Source organism: Bactrocera latifrons, unplaced genomic scaffold (assembly GCF_001853355.1).
Source record: "Bactrocera latifrons isolate USDA-ARS-PBARC rearing strain unplaced genomic scaffold, ASM185335v1 scaffold_401, whole genome shotgun sequence".
Taxonomy (NCBI): domain Eukaryota; kingdom Metazoa; phylum Arthropoda; class Insecta; order Diptera; family Tephritidae; genus Bactrocera; species Bactrocera latifrons.
In genome coordinates, this window is record NW_017537048.1 from 41,595 (window position 1) to 66,379 (window position 24,785).

Genomic DNA, 24,785 nt, shown 5'->3' on the forward strand with positions numbered 1-24,785 from the left:
CTGTTGTTAACTCGGCTATAATCGCGTAAACGGTGTCTACCTACGCCAATTAAGAAGAAGAAGAAGTATATACATACATATGCACATATATTAAGAAATATTTGATATTACCAAATATTACACATTCGCAGCGGCGCTCAACTGCTTTTCAACAAAACTTCCATAAAACATTAAAAAATAGAAATAACAATAACAAGTAAGGAAGGGCAAAGTGCGGCGTGTAACCGAATATATTATACACTTACAACTTGCAAAGATAAAATACCCAGAAATTCCTTCAGGTGCTAGTAAAATTTTATATTGAGTATCGACTTTAGTATCGACTCGATTTTACCTCCTGATATTAGTTATATGAAGGCTAGGTCAAGTTTTCGCCAAGTTTTATCTTTTTAAGGCATAGAGGTACACTGAATAAAACACGCTCCCTCACTTATTGGCCGATGCGATATAAAATCACCCGGAACTTCGAAAATCTAGGTATGTGGAGTCTTAGGGAAGTGTTCAACCTATTTTTTACACATAGACACATCATTGTTAGGATAAGATTTTTTCTGAATATCAATTATATATTTCACATATTGACCGAGTAGTAGTTTTCAACAGTAAAGTTATATAGGGATTTATCGTGAGCCAATTTGGTTGTTATAGTTATGTACATTAAACAAAATAGAGGGTGTGGCCCACTTTTTTAAAAAAGCCCATTGATACCGCGATCGCCTCTGCCAAACTACAGTTATATATCCTAATTAAGTGCTTAGTTAAAACCTTTTATTACGTTTCTGATTAATGCCGTGTTGTGGGCGAGACAGTGGTTCGATTACACCCATCTACGAACTCGTACTTTTTTGTTTAATAAGGAGCAGAGATACCAATTTTTATCAGGATCAAGAACAAGATCCTACTCAAGTTAAAACTTGCATGAACGGACGGTTAGACAGACAGTTCAAATCGACCCTCCTACATATCTTAATGTGAACGTCAACCAGAGGATCGAAATTCATTATATTTGGGATATGAGGTTCAGCCCACTTCTATTCCAATTCGGCGCGAAATCAATTTATATAAACTTGTCCATTTCTAATTCCCTTATACTTCGAACTGCCAGGTGACTTTATACCGCATATAACGGCAACTGTGTGCGTTAAAAATATATGAGCTTTTTTGAATCAAGACTGGCATTATTTGTTAATATATCTATATTTAATGAGTAATCCATAGATTGCTTAAATTATTCATGTCCGTTTTGAGATTTATTGTGTTTTATAGATATATTTATATGAATCATTTCAAAGTGATGTGTTGCTGGTATTTTATACACTAGTTCCGACTACATCCATTTTTGGACTTAAAGTTAGAGTCTTGTGAATAGGTCTCCACTCAGTTTCTTCAAAATATTGTGACATTTTTACGGACAAAGACTTTATATAACGCAATTTGAAAAAATAAAATTTTGTTCTTTCATTCTTATTCCCCTCGATACATTGGCTTCTTTTTATTCTCACAATACACTTGTCAATAAATTTAATTGGATAATTGCTTTGGTGCTTTTGCTTTTAAGATGCCCTTAACTATTTTTTCCTTAGCTTTACTTTGGGGTGTGCTAGGAAAGTTATTGAAATTCAACATTGAATGATGCCTCTTGTGGCAATTGAGTTTGCTTTCGCAATTATTAAGATTGTGTGAATGGGACAAGCAATTTTTACAGGGTCTTTTTGCTCTGACAAAGTTGTTCCTTTCATTGACATTACGTATTTTAAACTTTTCGCAACCTTTCAGCTTGTGCCCTCCTTTACACAGTTAGCCTGACGTTTGTTTATATTGTTTATATAATGAACTTCAATTTAGGTCGTTGGGAACGTCTTTAGTTCTGATCGTTTTTTTTTTTATCTACCCTTTCCGCAATTTCATATTGGGTAGTTAAGAAATCCTTCATTTGTTGCCACGTTTGGCATTTTGTACGTGATGAGAGCGATTGCTCCCACAGAAGCAAAGATTTTTCCGGTAATGATGCGGAGCATATATTTACCAGTATGGGGTCCCAATTGTCTGTGAGAATATTCTGTGTCAATAGAACCGACGAACAATTTGAAACAGTGGATTGAAGTTTTATGAGTTCTTCACTTGTTTTTTCTGAATTTTTGGTAAATTCATTAATATGGTGACTTGTTTGTCGACCAATATTCTTTCATTCCCGTATCGTTCCTTTAGAGCTTCCCAAGCCAAATTGAAATTATAGTCATTTAATGTTAACTGTTTGACTAATACGCCTGCTTGACCTTTGGTTTTGTATCCAATTTCACTTCCGTGAAATATTTCTGGATCTCATGCTGGCACTTTAAGGTGAATGCCTGAATGGATTTGAATTTTTGGCAGCTCTACTCTCGGTTGTGGAGTAGGTGTAATTGCTTTAATTAATCTCAATTGATCGGAAATCATAGCTCTCATTTCCTCGTACTGGTGTAAGCAGTTCTCGTATTTGGAGAAAGCCGATGATTTAAAATTTTCCGGTAGATCTGATTCGTTAGATTCTAGAATTGCGTCGTACGCAGCTTGGAGACGTGTCCAGAAATTGCCTAGATTTTGCAATACCGATTCAGAATTGTCTTGAATCGGTGCAGATGAAAATCGAGTGCAGTATCGAATTCTACTGTCACTCACAGCAATAACTTAGTATATGAAATATCTTTAATTTTGTTTTGCTTTGTAGCACCTTGCTTTGAGCGTGTAGCTTCAGCAGGTGTACATGGGCTGAAATTGAAATGTGAGAAAAAATTCTCTCAGTGTATTTCTGATAACAATAAATACGTTTGAAATCTTTATGATAAAATGTATGTATTTTTGTTGTATACGCAATGTAACAAATAACGAACGCTTTTTTGGTTTTCTTATTCCCGGTTACTATTTAGTTGTGTTATTAGTTTGTTATTGCTTTCTTTCTATTTTATTTATTATTTCGTACTCGTTTGTATGTATATACAGTTATATAAAAAATAATAAGGACAGTGGCCTGCGGTGAATGAAGTTTATGTGGATCCAAAAATGGGAGGGAATTAAAAGCAGTGAACCAAGCTAAATTATTGTAAACAAATTGGAAAAAGGTTTTTTGTAGAGTTTTACCCAGATATGGCAAATTATTTTATTTTATTTTCATTTTTCTTATAATCTGAGATATTATTATGTGAAAAAAATAAGGACACTTCTAGTTTAACTAAAAAAACAACAATATTAAATAAGAAAAAGGAAATAGTTTTCATTCAATTGTGTTTAAATACATTTCTAAATTGTTTAATATTTTGTTGAAAATCCTTTGTTGTTTAAAACTGATCGACACCGCTTCGGCATGGAATCAACTAGATTACGACAGACGGAACCCGGGATTGCGTTCCAGGAATCCTGAATAAGTTGCCAAAGCTCGTCGCTCCTCTTATTGACGCTTTCATTGTATTCCACAAATTTTCTATTGGATTTAGATCCGGGGACTGCGAAGGCCACTCCATTACATCAATGTTATTGACCCTAAACCAGTCTTTTGTACACTTAGTTGTGTGTTTCGGGTCATTATCTTGCTGAAATATCCACCTAAGGGGCATATTATCTTCAGCGTACTGTAGCATACATTCTTGAAGAATTTCTACATAATCGGTTGCCTTCATAATACCCTGTATGCGATGGAGCGGCCCCACACCGTTGTATGAAAACGATCCCCAGACCATAATGTTTCCGCCACCATGTTTAATGGTTTTTATGATATATTTAGGATTGTAAGCTGCGTTTGGTGGTCTTCTAACATGATGAATACCTCGATCAGAATTAAACAAATTTATTTTTGTTTCGTCAGACCAAAGAATATTACGCCATTTCTCCTTAGACCAAAGCAGATTTTGTTCAGCAAACTTTAGTCTTTGTTGCACGTTCTATTTCGATAACATAGGCACTTTTCTAGGACTTCGGGACTTGAGATTTTCCTTAATGAGCACTTTGCGGATAGTTGACGGGTCAACATCAATATTCAAATCACATTTAATTTGTTTGGATGAGATAAATGGATTCTTTTTAACACAGTGAATTATCCTTTTTTTGGTAGACAGAGTTATTTTAGGCTTCCTGCCGCGTGTTTCAATCTTGGGAATCCACTTAACTGCTTTTTCAACCATTGTTTTTGAAATATTAAGTAAATTCGCAGCTTTTCTGTACGAATTCCCCTGTTTCACCAAGTTTTTAATACGTTCTCGAGATTTCTGATCGCAGTGCTTACCCTTCCCCTTCTATTCAATAAAGAAAAGAATCTGGTTCTAAATGATTGATATTAAAACTGAAAATATTATTCTTACCTTATTTCTGCAAATAAACACGTTTTAATAAAAGAAAATTCGATATTGTCTTAAAACGACACGCTGTCCTTATTAAATCGCACAACCGAATACTGAATATGTTAAACACAGAATGACTAGATCCAAAATGTGTGCAAATACTTTGCGTTTGTTTAACGGAATTTTTTTATGGAAATAATGAGTGAAAAAAATATACCGTTAACTGGCGGCATTTTTCATGGCATACTAGGAATATTTTGAAGTTTTGGGTTTTTGCATCCCTGTCCTTATTATTTTTCACATAACTGTATGTACTTGTTTATACGAGCGATAATGAGAGAAAGCAAAAGTTTAATGACCTTTGAGTCTGCAGTCTGAGTAGTTGCAATCCTGCTTGCTTGTATATTAACAAGGACAAGGGGTGTTGCTGAAAAAGTGCCGATTTGGTCTTTGAATACAGTATATATGTATTTTAAAAGCTAACATGCGCTTTGGCTACCAATTTTTGGTTTTGTGTTTGTTTTATTTTGTCCGTATATATTTGTTATTATACCCTGAACAGGGTCAACTAGCGAAAACACCGCAAGACTTTTTTGAGAACCTAATATTAAGTTTGTCACGAAGTTTGTAACACCCAGAAGGAGACCCTATAAAGTATATATATAAATGATCAGTATGTCGAGCTGAACCGATTGCCGTGTATATTATTTTGCCGTACGAATAACGCGGGTAATATATGTAATATTTATATTTGCATACGTTGGGAATATTGTAAATATATGTATGGTTGATATTGTTCTTTTTCTTTTAATTTTGAAGTCAAATTCCGCTCCGTGAATTCAATCTTTACAAAAAAAAAAATTTATAACAAAAAGTAAAACAAACAAAAAACAATTTATTAAATTGTAAACAAACATTAAAATAGTGCATACAAATTAATAATAATAAACATAAACAAATAGTGCACAAATCAACAAGTGAAAACAAAAAATCAGAAAAACAATAATGTGTGCTTTGCAGCCTTATCAGCAAGGCCGTAGGCATTCCTTAAATGCCTACTTCAGCTTTGTCGACTCAACAACAACTACACCTACTTTCAATAAAAAGTGTAACGGCAATGATGAGTCATCGCGGCGATCAGCTGAAAAGGAGTCGAAGCAAAGAATGCAGTCAGCAGAGGCACCCGAAAACAACAATCTTTCAACAACAAATGCCCTGACAGCAACCAGTCTACAGGTACCAGCAAAAGTGCAGGCAATGAACAAAACCACAACGCAAGGTGAGAGTGTACTAACAAAAAAAAGGCTCGTCTGTACAAACAGGCATTGACCGCTACGTCAATATAAAAAGGAAATTAAGTCCTTCAAAGTCAGCGGTCCATTCCAAAAAAATTCAAGGCGGTACACCAATTAAGAATGAACCGGAAGTTTTAAATGACAATAGATTTGCCTTACTAAGCAATGGATCAGACGACGATACGGAGGGTACCACCACAGTCGTTAATGCCAAACCACCCCCAATATATTTGCGCGAGCGTAGCAGTAATGCTCTCGTTGCTGAACTAACTGAAATTGTTGCCATTAACAATTTTCATTGTTTCAAAATTCAGTCCTACACTGAAAAAAGTTTCATGGAAATCGTTAAATTTTTGTCAAATAAAAAGAAAATTGTTATTCGGAGCTCTAGGGGCCTAGTTGTTGTAATCAAGGGTATAGAGTCCGCCGCAGACTCTAGTAAAGTGAAAGAAGCATTGGAAGAATGCGGTTTTGGAATTAAAACAGTTGTAAACATATTTAATAGAAACAAATCCTATATTTAATCTGAAATATTTGCTGCATCGTAGAGTAATATGTGGAATACAATGCTCGCGACAGACTGCAAACTACATCTGTCAAATATTAAAATACACACGTTCTTATGGACGGACCTATTTTGACAGCTGCACGACTACGCGACTGCAGGCCGACAGTTGTCGTTCTCGCTAACTTCAATTTTATCCTATATTTGCTAACGACAGTAGGACGACAGTAGAGTTGACAGTAGAATGGAAGATAGAGAGATGAGGTAGAGTGGTGATGCCACTAATATGTAAAATGTAAAATTACTCAAAGCTCTAACAAAACTGACGTTATTTTACAAATAAAAGCATAAAATAGCTTTGTTACATCACTTATAATAACTATTTACTTATTTTTTACAAAAAAATTTCACTTTGAACAATATATTAAAATTTCATTGAAGTGCAAGGTATTAGTATGACCACATCGAAATTGTGTACATGCAAAATGGACAACTGAGTTCTTTTGTGTATATGCCGGTCACTGTTATGTTGCTGCCCTCTCACAAACGTTCTTGTAGTAGGATTCACAACGCTATGTAGTGATTTATATCCCACTTCGAAATGCACCCTGAAGAAGGATGAATTAAATAAAAAATGCAGCAATTGTGGAAGAAATCACAATGCTAACTATAGGGGTTGTCCTGTATATAAAGATTTGAAATCGAAGTTGTCACAGAGCATTCAAGCACGTCGTAACTAAATGTTACATACACCACGTAATGAAATTGTAGCAGCCTCAGAGAAAAGTTCAAATCCCATTACTTCTATCAATAATAATATGCAAGGAAGCTATGGAAATGTGATGAAAGGCAACACTGTGCAAATGCAACTGCCGCGAAATCCTCCAAATATAGGTATTGTAACTATGATTATAAATCTTACACAGTGTGTGACACAATTTATATCTACCAGGCAAAACAAGATTAATAAAATCACAAAATCAAATGCTGCAAAATTTATTAAGTAAAAAATGATCTGTATATGGAATGCTAACGGTGTTAACCAACATCAATTAGAGGTTATAAGATTTCTGTATGAAAAAAAAGATGTAATGCTTTTATCAGAAACTCATTTAACAAATAAAAATAATTTCAATATACCGGGATTTAGACTATGTTACAAATCATCCAGATGGAAAAGTACATGGTGGCACGGCAGTGTTGACTAGAAATCGTTTAAACCACTATGCTTTAGAATCTCATTCTACACCACAGTTACAAGCTACAACAATATCACTAAAAAACCGGGGTTGTGACTTAAACTTTACGGCTATATACTGTCCACCTCGCTTTAAAATTACAGAAATCGAATTTAAAGACTTTTTTGGAACATTAGGTCAAAGATTTCTAGCAGGTGGATTACAATGCAAACACGGGGCTCACGTCTTATGCTGGATATAATATCTCGTGGTAAGCCGACATACTGGCCCAATGATAGAAGAAAAATACCAGACTTAATAGATTTTGCTGTAGTCAAAAATATAGATAGATCGTTTATAACAGCTGATACATGTACAGACTTATCATCTGATCATTCTCCTGAACTAATAAAGTTATACGAACAGCCCATGATATTTGAGCCAAAAGTTTMTCTAACATCACATAAAACTAACTGGTTGAAGTATAGAAAATATACCAGCAGCCACATCAATATTGATTGCAAAATAAATACAGGAAGAGACATTGATGAAAATATGAAAGAAATTAATGACCTAATAACTAATGCAGGTGTATTGGCAACACCAAAAAGAAACAATAAATCAGTTGGTTTTAGAAAGATCTCCAATAATGGAATAGAGAAACTTGTAAATGAGAAAAGGCGACCTAGGCGGGAATGATAGTTAAATCCCTCCAGTTCAATTCTGCTTCAACTGACATCTGCTGTACGAGAGTTAAAAAAATCGCTTAAACGCGGAGAAGAACACAACCGTGAAAATTATATAAAGAAACTGTGTCCAAATTCTAGCAAGCAAAACTCGATTTGGAAAGCCCAAAAGTCTTTCAAGCCACCAGTAGATTCCAACATGCCTCTAAGACAGTTGAATGGTAATTTGGCACGTAGGGATGAGGATAAGACAAATTGGTTTGCAAATCACATAGAAAAGGTATTTCAACCCAATTGCCCAAAGAAYAACTTTGAGTTGCCAACCTTGCCCAATACCGCAAACGAGTCGCATGTGTCTATTAGGACTTCTAGTTCAGAAGTTACTAGAATAATAAACGAACTTAACCTCAAAAAGTCGCCAGGACATGACAATATTACCCCGAAAATGGTAATTAACCAAATATTGCCGTAAAAGTGCTCTCTTTGCTCTTCAATGCAATTATTAATCTCGGACACTATCCGAATTCATGGAAAAAGTCGCAGATTATCTTGATCGGCAAACCTGGGAAAGTCTTAACACAGCCGTCTTTATACAAACCAGTCAGTCTTCTACCTTGCCTTTTAAAAGTATTTGAAAAGGTATTACTCTCAAAGATGTCTCCTTTCCTTCATGAAAATAATACAATACCAACACACCAATTTTGGTTTCGTGAAAAACATAGCACGATAGAGCAAGTAAATAGAATTACTAACGAAATAAGAAAGAGACAGAGAGTACTGTTCAGCTATATTTCTAGACGTAGCTCAGGCGTTTGGTATGACATGAGCGCCTTTTATATGAGATTAAAAACATTATACCTTCAAATTGTATAAAACATTGGAGTCTTATTTAAAAAATAGAAAATGTATGGTAAAAATGGGAGTTTTCATATCTGATGAAAGACACATAAAGGCTGGTGTACCCCAGGGCAGTGTTTTAGGCCCAACACTATATATCATATAATATATACAGCAGATCTTTCAACCGCTAATAATGTAGTAACTTCAACTTTTGCGGACGGCACAGCTATAGTGAGCCGTAACAAATGCCACATAATAGCATCAAGAATATTAGTCGAGCACTTAAGGTTTGTCGAAGAATGGCTAGCCAACTGGCGTATAAATGTGCATGAACAAAAGTGTAAGCATGTTACGTTTTCGTTAAGACCAAAAATGTGTCCGGCAGTAAAAATTAGCAATATTTTAGTTGTTGAGGCAACTTATCTTGGTATTCACCTAGATAGAAGACAAACGTGGAGAAAAATAAAATCCAGTCCATGAAGATAAGAGCTGCAAATTTAAATTGGTTGTTAAATAAAAACTCCAAACTTAGCCTACACAACAAAGTGCTTTTATATAATGCGGTCATAAAGCCAATTTGGATGTATGGCATTCAACTGTGGGGTACGACCTGTGCAACTAATGTTAATATAATACAAAGGTTCCAATAAAAAATGCTTAGATCAATCACGTGTTCACCGTGGTACACATCTATAAAGACCTTGGTATTTCTATTTTGAGGAAAGAAGTAGAAGACAGCAGTATTAAATATATATCTAAACTCCGAGATCATCAAAACCCTTTGGCTAATGCTTTGGTATATTTTGGTATCAAACACGCTTTAAAAGAAGATATTTGCCCACGTACTAAGAAGCAATGTATCACCAAAACAGCTCAATCACTTGCCTGAGCCTGTCCAGTTTCTATATATGTAGATTTAACAATGGCTCGCTGCCGTATGAAAATCATATAATTTTAATTTCTTTGAATTAGATACATTTTTTCGTACTTCTGACAAAGATAAGTATTATAACTAAAAATTGGCGTTTTCATCTTTAATGCAAGATATTTAGTAATATTTATTGAGCAGTCGGAAAAGTCCTTTCGTATTTCTAATCAACCTTCAACTTATTTTTTTTTTTTATATATTTATACTTATAAATAAATAATCAAATGTATCATTTTGGTCGACTACTTTTTGCCATTTTTCGCCAGATACATTATTCCATCAGTGGAAAACTTTCAGTGTAAATAAAAATTTCTATATTTCCAGAACGGAAGCGAGCGAACCAATTGTGTGCTACACGAATTGATACAGCATCGTCTCCGAAAAATTTCATTAGTGGCTTCCGTGGCATTCTTCCCTTTTTTATACAAAAAAATGTAAAATACAAGTATAGCTAATTTCTTCATTATTTTCACTCATTTTTGAACAGCTGCGACTTTTTTCAACTTCCCTGAATTTATTTTGGAAATTCAGTGGAAAACTTTCATCAGTGTAAATCGAAATTTCTATATTTACAGAACGGAAGCGAGCGAACCAATGTTGTGCTATATGAATTGATACAGCATCGTCTCCGTAAATTTCGCAAATGTCATTAGTGGCATTCTTCCTTTTGTTATACAAAAATTTACAAATACAAGTATAGAGAATTTCTTCATTATTTTCACTATATGCTATGAAACAATGTGATTGGTAGCTCAGGAGATAAACGACTGCAACGATCGGTAAATCTTATCTCTTAAAACTTTAATAGGATTGCTTCCAAATGTATTCATTTGCAAGTTTTGTTACATTACATTACACAACATACTTCCATTTAGCGATGTCCGTCTGTCCATCATTATGCCTTGTGACATGACATACCCGGAAATTGTAAATAAAACGCAAAAATTTAATTATTCATTAATTTTTATTTTTTCGCCTTCAAATGCCCACCAGATATAATACACGACGATTTTCCCAGTCCTTGAAATAATTTCCACAAGCTCTTTTTGGGATGACCTCCATCTACCTCAGCGAATTTTCTTTTGTCTCATCGATCGACTGAAAACGGGTTTTACAGAACGACTGTTTCTGTTTGGGGAACAAATTACACGGAGCCGAATGTAGTGAATATGATGTCTGATCGATGGTATTCATTGCGGCGTATTCTTTTTGAAAAAATTCAGCTTTACCGGGACGAGTCGAGCATGAACGCGTTTCATACCTAAAATATCCACTAAAATCATTCGAACGGAGCTCTCTTGTAGCTGTCGGATTCGTAAATATTGGGTCTAATTATTGAATCCGTTTCGATCGAAAAACTTGACAATTCGATCGAAAATTATTACATTGAAATCAAAATTAAGTTTTCGATATAGTTGAACTTAGTTACCAACTCTATAAAATACATTCCAGGGCTAATAGATGGCGCTGATTTCGAAATCATTAAAACCGCAAAACTATCCGTTGATCAGTGAACAGCGTAAATTGGTAAAATAGAGCATTTGTAAGTATTTATGTAAAAAATGAACGCATTAAATTATGTTTTAAATGTGTAATTTAGAGAGAAGAAACAAAAACACATCAATGTAAATCAACCAATGAATTCAAATCGCTCATATCCCATATGTGAGAATCATGACTTCTGCCGGGATACTCAGCACAAACGTAGCGTATTTGCATATTGTGGTCGCATACCTACATACGAAAAACATATCTTATATGTATATATAGAATACTGAGTGAAAAGTTAATTTTGAAAAAGCTAAACCACCATAACATTCAGACTTGAGAATCCTTTGCGGTTAAAATACAGATGTTTATATCTTGACGGTGCCATTATCTTTACGTGAGTTCCATCAACTGCCATTGCCACACCTGGAGATTTTTGATTTTCCAAAAAAATATGTTTTTGCTTGTAATTCCTCGCTGGCGGTCATGTGAATGGTAATCCATTTTGAACATAGCATGTACTCAAGAATGTTGAGTACTTCATCTAATATAACAAAAAATTTCGATTCGGCCAATTTATATTGAAGGCCTCTCCAATACAGTGTTGATAACTGCCTGTGGCTAAGAAACGTAGACATGCAGCAAGGTTTATTTTTGGATAAAGAACCTTTTTTTGTCATTTTTAAATTCATTTTCGCATTCCCCCAAAATGTATATAAATGGCCTTTTGTTGATCCGAAAATTTTTGATGAAACTGCGTACTTACATACATACATATTTAAATAAAATGTTTTTTTTTTTTTTTAGCTTAAATAGTTCAACTCACGTGTAGTCATCCATTTCCAACACGGCTTTTGAAATATTCCTCAAATTTCTGTGCTCACGACGAATGTTTACACTATTTTCATCATCACTTTCACTTAAATATAATGCAATTGCGTCCATTTTAAATATTTTTAAAAACGAACCAAAAAGCTAAGACAATTTATTTAATTTTTCAAACCCTTGTAAAACTATGAAATATGACCGGGTTTTTGCTCATAGCCACCTCGATATAGCCCGGCACAAAAGGGTTAAGGACAGCCCTACCAACTCGTCTCCATTTTATTGGGGAGTCGAAAAAGTATTTTCGTATTTCTAATAAAATTTTAGCTTATTTTTTATTATTTATAATAATAAATAAATAAAGAAATATGTACGATTCTGCTCAACCACTTTTGCCATATTTCCGTTAGAGAGATTATTTCATCAGTGTAAATCGAAATTTCCAGAACGGAAGCGAGCGAACCGTAACTTCACAAATTTCATTGGTGTCTTGCGTGGCATTTTTCCGTTTTTTACACAAAAATTTTAAAATACAAGTATAGCGAATTTCTTCATTATTTTCACTAATTTTTGTACAGCTGTAACTTTTTAATTTTTTTTTTAAATGAAGGTTCAAAATCTCACCTTTCCAACACTATATGGTATGACACATTGTGAATGGTAGCACAGGAAATACTCGACTGCAAGGACATCTATTGACAAAATACTAAAAGATTTTTTCGACTACCCAATATATTTGATTTACTCCCTCAGTTTTTGAAATATCGATCTGAAACTTTGCATCAAGAATCTGATTATTATGTTATCTTGAGTTTGGTTTTTACAAGCAAGTTGAGATATCTTAATGAAACTTGGTATACAGGTTTCTTAGTGCACAAAAAAATTACTAGTTCGTAGATGGGAGTATCGGCCACTACCACGTCTGTAAATCGTCATTAACCGAAAACATATAAAGTACCATAACAAAATTTTTTTGAAAAAGTGGGCGTAGCCCAGCCCTCTAATAAGTTTAATGTACATATCTCCTTGCGCAAATATTATATGCTTAAAATTTTGTTAGTATGTGGTATGATAATATTTAATAGATAAAATCTATGCCAAAATGCCAAATTTTTCAGTCAGTAATATAGAATATATGTATGTATGTATGTATATATGAAATTGCGTAGATACTGATCCTCTGACGTTTTACATTGTAATGGTCTGTATCCAGCTCTCTAATAATTGCTCAAGAAAAAAAAAAACATTTCTTCAAGTATTTTTGACAGCTGGTTATGCATTTTGAATGATCCATATTAGAAGAGCAAGCGAGAATAAACAAAGAAAATAAATTTTGTGCGTAATTTGTATGTATGTATATATGTGTGTAGTAACATAAATACTTTCCTTGCGATTTAAGGAAAGTTACTTTGAATTTCCTTAAAAAAACAATTGTTGATTTCATGTTTCTTCGCAAAACTAGGTTTTGCCATATTCACATTTTATTAAAAAATTTATTAAAAATGAGTACTACAATTCTTTAGAGCTGCATACTAGCACAAGGAAATTTATCACAAGAAAATTTATCGCATCAAATTTTCTTGAGAGCTGGATACTAAGCTTAAGGTATTTCCCTTGGTTTCATTCTTACAAGTTGCAAGAGTATAAAATGTCCGGTTTCACCCGAGCTTAGCACTACTTTATCATCTAATCGGATTATCAATGTTTAAATAATAGTTCTTACGACGAAGAGTTGAAAAACTTCGATTAACCGTAAATATGCGCTTATAGTTTCAAACTGGTTCACCCTTACGAATAATGCAATTTCAGGCAATTTCTGCACTACTGTATGAAATTTGTTTTTTTTTTTGCATGTTTTATTTAGAGCAGCGGGTGGAAAACTTACACATTCAAACGATTTATTTTTTGAGAGTGTGTATATGTGCATATATGGGTACCCTGCCATCAATTTCAATATAATTACACATTTTTTCTTCAAGCACTAACACCAACGCATACGTTTGGGTTATGTTTTAAGTTAATTCATTTCATGATCTTATTGAATGCGTGTTAATAAAAAAAACATAATTATCATTAATGCCAAAAGGATATCCCAAAAAGTGTAATAAAAAAAAACACGATTGAAAGAGGCAAGTCATTCACGCTCGTAAAACAAAAACGTAAGTAGGATGAAATGTATCTTATTTTTTAACAACATTTTGTGAATATAAGCATACATTTGTTTTTATTTCCATATTGAATACAATGAACAAAAATATATTTAAATTATTTGTTACACAATAATGAAATTTATGAATATTTATTTATATTTTTTTTAGATAATGATCGATACAAGATTATGGTGACAGTTTTTTGGAAATGAAATAATCTTCTGTTTCAGATAATATTACTATTTCTATACTCTCGCAACAAGGTTGCTAAGGAGAGTATTATAGTTTTGTTCATATAACGGTTGGTTGTAAGTCCTAAAACTAAAAGAGTTAGATATAGGGTTATATATACCAAAGTGATCAGGGTGACGAGTAGAGTTGAAATCCGGATGTCTGTCTGTCCGTCNAATGGAAGAAATCGGATAATAACATAACCACGCCCACCTCCCATACAAAGGTTATGTTGAAAATCACTAAAAGTGCGTTAACCGACTAACAAAAAACGTYAGAAACACTAAATTTTACGGAAGAAATGGCCGAAGGAGCTGCACCCAGGCTTTTTTTAAAATTAAAAATGGGCGTGGCGTCGCCCACTTATGGACCAAAAACTACTCGACCAATTTCAATAAAATTCAGTATATAATATTTTCTTACCATGATGACATGTACGAAATGTGGGTGAAATCGGTTCACAACCATACCTAAAATCATATGTCAGGAAGTACTGGACCAATTTCAATGAAATTCGGTATATCATATTTTCTTATCATGATGACATCTACGAAATATGGGTGAAATCGGTTCACAACCACGGTTCTTCCAATATAACGCTATTTTGAATTCAATCTGATGCCTTCTCTGTATAATATATATGTACATTAGGAACCAATGATGATAGCGGAATAAAACTTTACACAAATACGGTATTTGAGCTGAGGTATCCCTTGTGGAGAAAAGGTCCCTTATATCGAACACAAAGAACTCAGTGCCTTGCCTAACCTAACCTAATTTTTCACCGAAAATATCAGTAAATCTCTCAGATATTTTCAAAAATATTTCAAATTAAGAATCGATTGAGATATAAAAGCCACTTACCGCTACTTTTTATATGACACTATTGAATGACAGCATCAGAGATGTATGATCACACGTCTGCACGGCGCCAATGGCAGGCTCACCAGTTTTTGAGGGTTTGAAAACTTAGTGTTTCACTAGTTTTTTCTCCACGTTTGGCTGGCAATGTCAATTGACCCTTTGGAAGGTTTTATGGTTCTTATATTTTTTAGTTCAAGTGTTATTAGGACCATCACTCTTTTCCTTTCAATTGTTTCTGTTTAAAAGTAGTATGTGGTACATTGTCTAAAGCTTATGTACCAGCTCACAACACAATTATTTATAATTTTACTGATATTGTTAAAAAATTATAACGAAAAATATGTATACTTATATATAAGAAATTCGTGTTAGTTACACTATTTAAATCTCAAGAACGGCTGAACCGATTGTGGGGAGTTAGCTTGAGACCAAGGGCGGACATATAATATTAGTATATTTTTATCTCTTTATGTTAAAAGTCAATACAATTCATAAATACCAAAATTATATTTCAAATCATAAGCATCTGTTCAAAATTCCTGTAGAATTATTTGAATATTTTATTGCTTTAAAAACAGAAATAAATAAGTCAAAAAAGAAATAACGCAGAGCTAATTTTCGTATGTATGCATACTTATATATGGGTTATAAAGATTGTTGCTCCTAAACAAGATAGTGTTTTTTTTTGTAGGTCGAACCCGTCAGATATTTTTAATATCACAACAAAAAGTGGCATTGACGATATCGTCGCATTGCTACTACTTTACTAGATTATGGGCGAATGGAATGGAATGGAAATTCAGTCATAATAAACTAAACGCGACACTAATATAAGAAATAGCGAATAACAGCAATAAAAAGGACTATTATTATTTGAGATATACAGAAATATTTTCGAAGCATTGCACAGAGTAGTACAATCAAGTATATGCGTACAATTACAAACTGATCCTTTCTCAAAAATAATACAATTGCAAATATTGCAAATACAAAATATTGGGAATGGTAGAATAGAATTGCAACCAAATACACAGTGCAATGGATCATAACTTGCTCATTAATCAGTCAATGAATATTATACCACGTGCATCCCAAAATACTGATGCCATAACCTTGGCAGCCGAGTTTTTTTTATCTTTGCACGCATGAGGACTGTTTCATAATGTACATGCCACTAGGCTGACTAAGTATTGGAATCCTCACCGTTGCAAAAAATATTATGTCTCATTAATTAACAGTTCTTTAGTTGTCAAATTTGTAGGGGCTGACTAGAAATCATATAGATGTTATAAGTGGTACCCACTATATATCAGCCACAGTAAAGCGTGGACGGTTCCTCTAGTATATAGTATATAAGCAATTGTGTTTTTTAATTATAAACAAGAATTGACATACTGAACAAATAACATATTAATTTAAATCTATATATTCAAAATAAAGTCGAGTTAGTTGCCCTATTTACAACACCAGGATGGCTGATCTAAGTTGGTTGAAAGCAAAAACGTATTAGTTAAGAATATTTTACTAAAAAAAAATTCTTAGATAATAATTGGTGTAGTGATCGGGTTACATTAGCGGCCAAAAGTGTGGACGTCGACGAAATTAATTTCTAGATACGACAGCTGTTGCCAGACGGTCTAATGCTTTTTAAATCAATTGCTAAGGTTGGCAATGAAAAAGAAAGTGTTGTATTTCCAATTGCATATATAAATTTTTTATATGTAAGAGGTTGCCATCACATAATCTTCTTGTTTAAATTGGTTTACATATTCCTATTGGCATAACTTAATTATAAATATTTTACTAAATTGGATAGTTAAGAATAATATAATTTAAGGTAGATATGTCTTAGCCACAGAAACCCGTCTTTGCAAATTCTAAGAGTAGAAAATGTTCGATTTCACCCGAACCTAGCCTTTCCTTACTTATTTGGATATAATGTTAAAAATGACATTAGTGTATGTATGTTTTGGACATCATTCACTTAGAGATTATTAATTTAATAATTTACTAATGCTAAAACTGTGAATTCTTTTAAGGTACCGTCTTTAAAAAAACAAACTGATATGTCTGAGCGACAAATTCAACGTTGGTGGCGATTGAGAAGAGCTGCAGATAGACCAACAACTATAGTGAAATTTTGTGAAAATACGTGGCGCTGCATATATTATTCATACAGCTTTATTTTTGGAATTATCGTCCTTTGGGATAAAGATTGGTTTTGGAATATAAAGCATTGTTGGTATGGTTATCCGCATCAGGTTTGTAAAATCTAAGTAACGTATATTTTACATAGTATTAAATGATTTTAGATTATATTATTTGTGGCTATTGAACTTAATATACATGGAAACGTAGGTAATACCTCATATTTTTCATCAGAATAGTAATTGGCCTCAAATTGATTAAAATTTGTTCACGAATTTGTAAAATGAAATAATACGAAATGGACAAAATATGGTTGAATGAATATTGAAATTTGGATTAATTTACAAATTTTCGTGAAATTAAGAAGGCCCGCTATAGGCATTTGCTCACACAATCTTTTATTAGAAAAATTGTACATGTTCAATGTTATTGTACCAGTTGTTACGCTCAGTGCCTTCTCTTAAGTTGCGTTTCACTTGTTCACAGTCATTCGCTCTAATTAATGCATGTTTTAAAATTATATGCGATTGATTATTTAGTGCGGTATTGTGCACACTACACAACAAACTGAGCAAGGTTTTTTTGCTTTGCCAATGGCTCAAGTTTTCTTATTGGTTTGTGGCAATTTGTAGTAAAATTAATATGGAAAGCAAGCGTAAATCAATAAATTCTATCAAATTAAATGCATTTATAGGTCTCTTATAGATGGCTGGGTTAAAGAGAATGAACCATACAAATCTCCTGGCTTTAACGTAACTGCTTCATATATTTTCAAAGCCATATTAAACCGATATTTGTATTTTATTCATGTAACTAGATTCGATGGCACGTTCACTTAGAAGTGAAGTTATAATGCCTTTGCCGCTTTTCGTGAAATATTTGATGACTTCTAAAAATCTTGTGAATGTTATACTTCTGGAGAGTATTTGCAATATTGATATATATTCCCAGTAAACCTGACAAGTACGGCAGAAACAGCGATTTCCGATAAACCGCAGCCCGAATCAGCTGATACGATCTATCTTATGAGAGCACAACGTAAATGATCAGCCAACACCGATTCTACCGCCCGATTTACCGTAGAATTTTTCACAATTTGAATTTTTTCGTAGAAACGTGTCAGCTGATTACTCTCTCACAACGCAGGGTTGCCAGTATCGATTTACTGTAGTAATTATAAAAATTGTCTTCAATATGCTTGAACTTTTCTTAAACTCACTCAAAATCAGAGTCAAATGCTATTACTTATAAATATATATAAACTAATTTTAATAGTTTGTTTTCTGTTTTGATGTTTCATATTATGAAAAATTGTAATTGACAACATTGTTCAAATGAAAACAAACAAAGATGGCTGATTTCTACGGGACTAATTTTGCTCGCTACGGTCAGCAACTGAAGGAAGGAGCGGATTTCGCTGTTTCTGCTATAAGTGTAACACCGTTAGATTATATAAGAAGACCATTACTAGAATTTTAGTAGGTACCTCAGTTATTATCATCTGGGTACCCGGTCATATAGGAATAAAAGGAAATGAAAGAGCAGATGAGTATATTTCGATTCATAACATGTGGGGGTTCATATTTCATTGGTAACCCCATGAACTAGCTCTACACTCATTATTTTTTCTAGCTATTCTTTGCTAATTAAAAATTAAATTACTTATAATTAAGGGACTAAAATCAAACCTGGACAGCAATTGTTTATGAAATACATATATTCTCAAAATTAGTTAATTAAACCATCCAAAGCCGATCTAAAGTAACAACACGGTTTTCTTGTTCCATTGAATATAGAATGCGCTCCTATGTTTTGAATCATTATTTTCTTGTAGTATCCAATCCAACTATTTTGGAGTGCTTTAGAGTTGACTCATCTGTAATTATATCATTACTCTAATAACGGTGGATGTTTCTCTGCGCCCAACGCAAATTTTTAAACGTGTGATTTTGAATTTAGTACCTATGAGTTTGATGCCAGATCTCTTAATTTGTCCCGTTTATGTTTAGATACTTCTAATCCTTTTTTAAAACAAAATTGTTTAACTTCTCTTACTGCGCAGTGATTTCTTCTCAAAAAGAAGAAGAATAGCTTTGCGTTCACATTTAGATGTCACACGATTCCTCCCTCTTCTTGTCCCGCTTTTTTCATAGTGGTCAGACCATTTATTGACAAACGTACAATTCGTACTTAAATACTATGCATGTTTTTTAATAGTCTGCTTAAAGACGTTATGCTGGCTATAATTTCCTCTTTAGAAAATATCAAAAATCCAAATTTTTTTTAGGTACATCCGTCTACGGTATTATTCATTGTGCCAAAAAGGCACCCGGAAATCGTAATTCAATTCCCCGGGTAAATGATATTTCAAAAAATGTATTTTTTAAGTTGGTAGGACTGTCCTTAATTACTATGCCTAATATAAGCGCGATCTGTCAAGCCGATTGTTTACAGAATCTGCTTAAGTGGGTGCACCTCAGTGGTGCGTTGCGATTTTTACAATGGATAAAAAAAACGGGCGAGAGATTTATTAAGACGTGAAAATATTGAAAAAAAAGAAGGATATGTGCTTGAAATTCGTCACCATATGACCAGAGAGCTTAACATCTCTCGCGAGTCCGTTTGAGTGATTTTGCTGGATATTTTAAGTATGTATGAAACGAGGCCGATAAAGCTGAAAAACCATTCCAAAAAGTGCTTCTTAAAAGTATTTCAAGGACTGAAAAAATCGTTGGCATCAGTGTATTACATCTGGAGGACATTACTTTGAGACGACCAAATAAATATTGATGAATTATTAATTTTTGCTTTTTATATACAATTTTCGAGTTCTTTTTTATCATAATGTATTATTCGATGCAGTAATAAATGCTGCCAAAAAATCAAATAGTATAAAAATCTTAGTTTTATAGAAGTTTTTACCAATATGTCGAATACATACATAGTTAATTAAGTTCATTATATTTACATCTCTAAACGATTTGAACAATGGATATTTTTTTTTTATTTTATTTTATTAAAGCTTACATAATAAACAAATTATTAAATAAACTAAAGTACGCAGCGCTAGCATCAAAGGCTTTCGCCTGACAATGGATATTAAAATTATGATATTATCGTACTTATGTATATTTTAATGTTGCCAAGTTTTCTTGTTCATTATATTCGAATTCATGACCTAAGCAATGTACCAATCACTTACTAGAAATTTTTTTTTAATTTAATTATATTAATTAGCCTGGAAAGTAGAAGATATTACGAAAGTCCACTCCATACAAAAATAGAAAAAATATATGTAGAGCGGATAATTTTCTAGCTCCGATGAAGCCATTTGCGAATAGCATTAAGGCCTGAATCTTGTACGTGCAGGGTTTTTATGGAAATAAAAATAACTCGTATTCGATAACATCGAATTTCATCAAAATAAGTCCAAAAAGCTTAATCATGGACTTAGTGGGTCGAAATATCCGGAAATAATACTAGAAATCGAGTGGGGAGCATAGGAACATTAATAGCAAAAAAATTGTAGGCCAAAAAACTGATAAAACTATTGTAATTACTTTTGAATTATATGGATAATCATCAGTGTACGTAAACTTTTTTGATATAAATTATGACAGTTTTAGGCTTTAGCACTAATTTTTTTTTTTTTATTTGTTTGTTAAAAAAAAATTGTATGTGCTATGTTTAATGCTAAATATATGTAAATATCTTGAAATGGATTGAAAAAAACCACAAAATTTATTCATTTTAAAACAAATAAACGTGCCGTAATTTACTAGAACTAGGGTGTATAAATTTTATTGGTCCACTGTACATCCAAATCAATTTTATTACAGCATTATTATAGAAGAACTTTGTTGTCCAGACTAAGGTCAGAATTTTTATATAAAAGTCAGTTTAAATTTGTAGCTCATCTAGTGTCCTAGACGCACTAACAATCTCGCGAATCATTTAAATAAGAAAGCTGTATCAAACAAGTGGTTATATAATAGAAGTTATAATATTTTTTTTCATAAATACTCGTAACTAATCGCTTGGTTGAAATAGATTGATGTTCGGATTGGTTGATGAATTGCATGGCGTGCAGGATCGTTGTCGTTATCAAATGTATAAGCAACTGTTTATAAAACGAATGTGTTGAAACTGTTCAGGGGACCATCCATTATGTTGAGTGGGTTGATATACAAGTGTGGGGAGTTGTGGTGTCGTCGACTATGGTGTTTTCCAATGTGCAGGGTTTGTTAGGGTGCGTCCTTTTGGTATCGGGTAAAGTTGAAAGGGACTTAGCACATTTGAACAAATAGAACATTTATTTCGACATATTAGGTGTCATCCGCAAAAATGGACGTTCATAAATTATTATCTGTTGAAATATCTGATGTATATAAGATATATGAAGTTGGACGTAGCATAAGTCTTGAGGCACACCAGAAAAACCAGAGATTCGCACGACCACAACCAAACGCTCTCACAAAATGGCATTGTGTTAGTGCGTTTACAGTGTGGCCAAGCGAATCACCGGATCTATGCCGGACTGCACGTGTACATGAATGTATAAAAATTAATATTAATTCAGGTTTAGTGGAAATTAGGCAATAGTTGGACAATTTAGCATTTAAAAATATGGACATCAGTCCGTACTAACCCGTTCAGTCAACTGCTGATTTCAGACTGAGGAATGGTGCCAAGTTGACAGGTCTTGGCGAATAATAATCCTGGTCCGTTCCGTTTACTTAGACGCGACATCGTAGGATAAGCCCTTCCATGATCAAATGCCAAACAATACTGAACAAAAATAACATGACTCACGCACGATCTGTCAAAAAAGGTTATTGAAAAAAGTACATCAACTTGGATCACCCGTTACGATAAACTACGTTCCTTTACCACATACAAATGTTCCCTATCCTTTAACATAAATTTGGAAAATAGCCGAAACTAAAAGTTGCATTAAAAACAGTTTGGCTGAAATACCATTACCAGATGGTTTGCAAAACAAATTGCCTTTTCCTCTTCGCTTTGATCCAAATTTGTTATCCCTCACGTCCCTTATAGCCATTTCGGAATCACCACCGGTGTTTGCGCTTTCCAAAGAGAGTTATGTGTGTGTTGAATTTGTTTCAATTACTGTATATAATTTTTATATGCTCGTTATATGTTGCTACAAAGTATACTAGTTTTGCTAAGGGTTGTTTATATCACCTAAAACTAATCTAAATAGTTATATATCTATAAATGATCTAAATGATCTGAATGGTGACGTGCAAGGGATCTGATGAAACATTCTGATTTTACACATATTCCTTGGCCCCATGGAAGTTCGGTATTGCAGATAGATTTTATCGATCCACTACCACGCCCACAAAATGCCTTTAAACGAAGACCTATAAAGTCGAAGAGTTATTTAAAACTCACCGCTTAAATAGAATAAGTCTTATCTTGTAAGCGAAAAGTAAAAAACAAAATTTTTGACATATTTTCGTACTAAAACGAATTTCACTATTACATCATATGTATATACATATCCGACCCTTCCTTCAAAATGTTTTTTTTTTTTTTTCAGTCAGAAAATAAGCAATGACTGTTCTTTTCTGGACTTGATTTTAACCAACTCGTTTTAGCACATATATTAACAGTTATAGGCGATCTGTCTATATTTTAGGTGAAATAGTATGTTTATTAACATTACATTTTCAACAAAATATTTTTTAGTCTATTTCTAGTGATATATGGTGGTATTATATGATATCTATGGCTTTTTATTGGTCCCTTACCGTAACACAGTTTATTGACGTTAAACGGAAAGATTTTTGGCAAATGTTTGTCCACCATATGGTCACACTACTACTAATGGCATTGAGCTGGGTCTGTAATTTACACCGCGTCGGTTCCTTAGTTCTTGTCGTACATGACTGTGCCGACATATTTTTAGAGGTAAGTTAAAATTTATTTAAAAATTTTTTTTAAATTATTTCCAGAATCAAGCAAAGTCATACATATGTATGTATGGCTCGGTGCAAATATTGAGGATATTGCAAGTACCGAGTATTTTTTTTCGTATAATGAATCTTACATATATGTTTTTTTTTATATATTTTTTATTTTTGGATTTCAATTCAAAAATCCTTAAGTTAAATACATATGTTAGTATATATTACTATATACAAAAATATAAATAGATATACATGCATACATACATATGTATGTATATGTATATTATGTGGAATTAAACAAATTTGAAATTTTTAATTGTTTCGCTTGTTCAGTACTAAGTTGTTTCTGAGCCTCTGAAGCGTCATAACCATTCTAGACAAATGATATTGTCTTCGCCAACTTTCTTCGTATTGAGGATCACGTTGTTTGTTTCTTCGCCTTCAGTAAAGTTATCGTCATCGGCACAGTAAACTTCATTTTATAAGAAAGACTCCAAAGTAGGTTCAACAGTCCATTGCTCAATTTCATAATTGAATATTTTCAGTAATGGTTTTACTTCTTGAAGCAAGCTTTAAATGGAGTGAAAGAGGAATGTCATCTTCATTATCCCATTCGGTAAACTATTTTTGGAAAGATGGTCGAATTGAAGACACATTAACGGCATTCCATGCATTAGATTAAAAACATTTGCGTCTTTCAAGCTGTTGCTTCATCTACTGATTTTCCTCGTCGAACGATGTGACCTAAAAGGCTTGTTTTGTAGTTAATTTTCGAAAGCCTTATGACATTCTGGTCCCTGGTCCTGTATAACAGCAGTACCATTCGGAGGAAAACACGTTACAAATATTTGACCATCAATACTCTTTAACTCTCTTTCTTTGGGGTGACAGGGAGCATTATCTCTAAGTACAATAGCCCTTTCGGGAAAATTTCCCAAAGGAGAAACTCTTTTTAATGCAGTTTTAAGAAATTTTAAATTTATAAGATATATTTTTTAAAACAAAACATCTACATATCTCTGGAACAAATGTTTTGTGAAACCATTCTTCAAATAAAGCCAAGGTCGTCCAAGACGATTTTTTATTTTCTTTGTTCATAACAGGCAAATCCGCAAAATTTTTTAGTTAGCGTGGATTCAATAATTTCCCAATATCAAGGAATTTTACTCTATGATTACCAGGCGCATTCGACATTGTATATCTGCTCTTTGTTGAAAAATAAATCAGTAATTGTTTTCTTCAAGTTTTGAAAAAAAAGTGTTAACTGAACGAGTATTATTCAGAGTTTTTTGCAACCTATTTTCAGTGTTCGTATTCTATATCTGTTTTTAAAATTTGTGATTCACCCATTACTAGCACGAAAGTCACCTGGCTTTTCCTGAATTTTTGCATGGAAAAATT

At 33.2% G+C, this 24,785-nt stretch overlaps 1 protein-coding gene across 2 annotated transcripts in view; it reads left to right on the plus strand.

The window, feature by feature from the left end:
* The window catches only part of LOC108972535 (ceramide synthase 6), a 77,866-nt gene that overhangs the window by 24,724 nt on the left and 28,357 nt on the right, over positions 1-24,785 (plus strand). For both annotated transcript variants that reach the window (XR_001993639.1, XM_018939163.1), the window contains exons 3-4: positions 17,340-17,561; positions 23,164-23,385. Coding sequence is in view for 1 of the 2 variants with exons in the window: in XM_018939163.1 (XP_018794708.1) it covers positions 17,340-17,561; positions 23,164-23,385 (444 nt within the window). In the remaining variant the exon portion in view is untranslated. The remainder of the gene's footprint in view (positions 1-17,339; positions 17,562-23,163; positions 23,386-24,785) is intronic.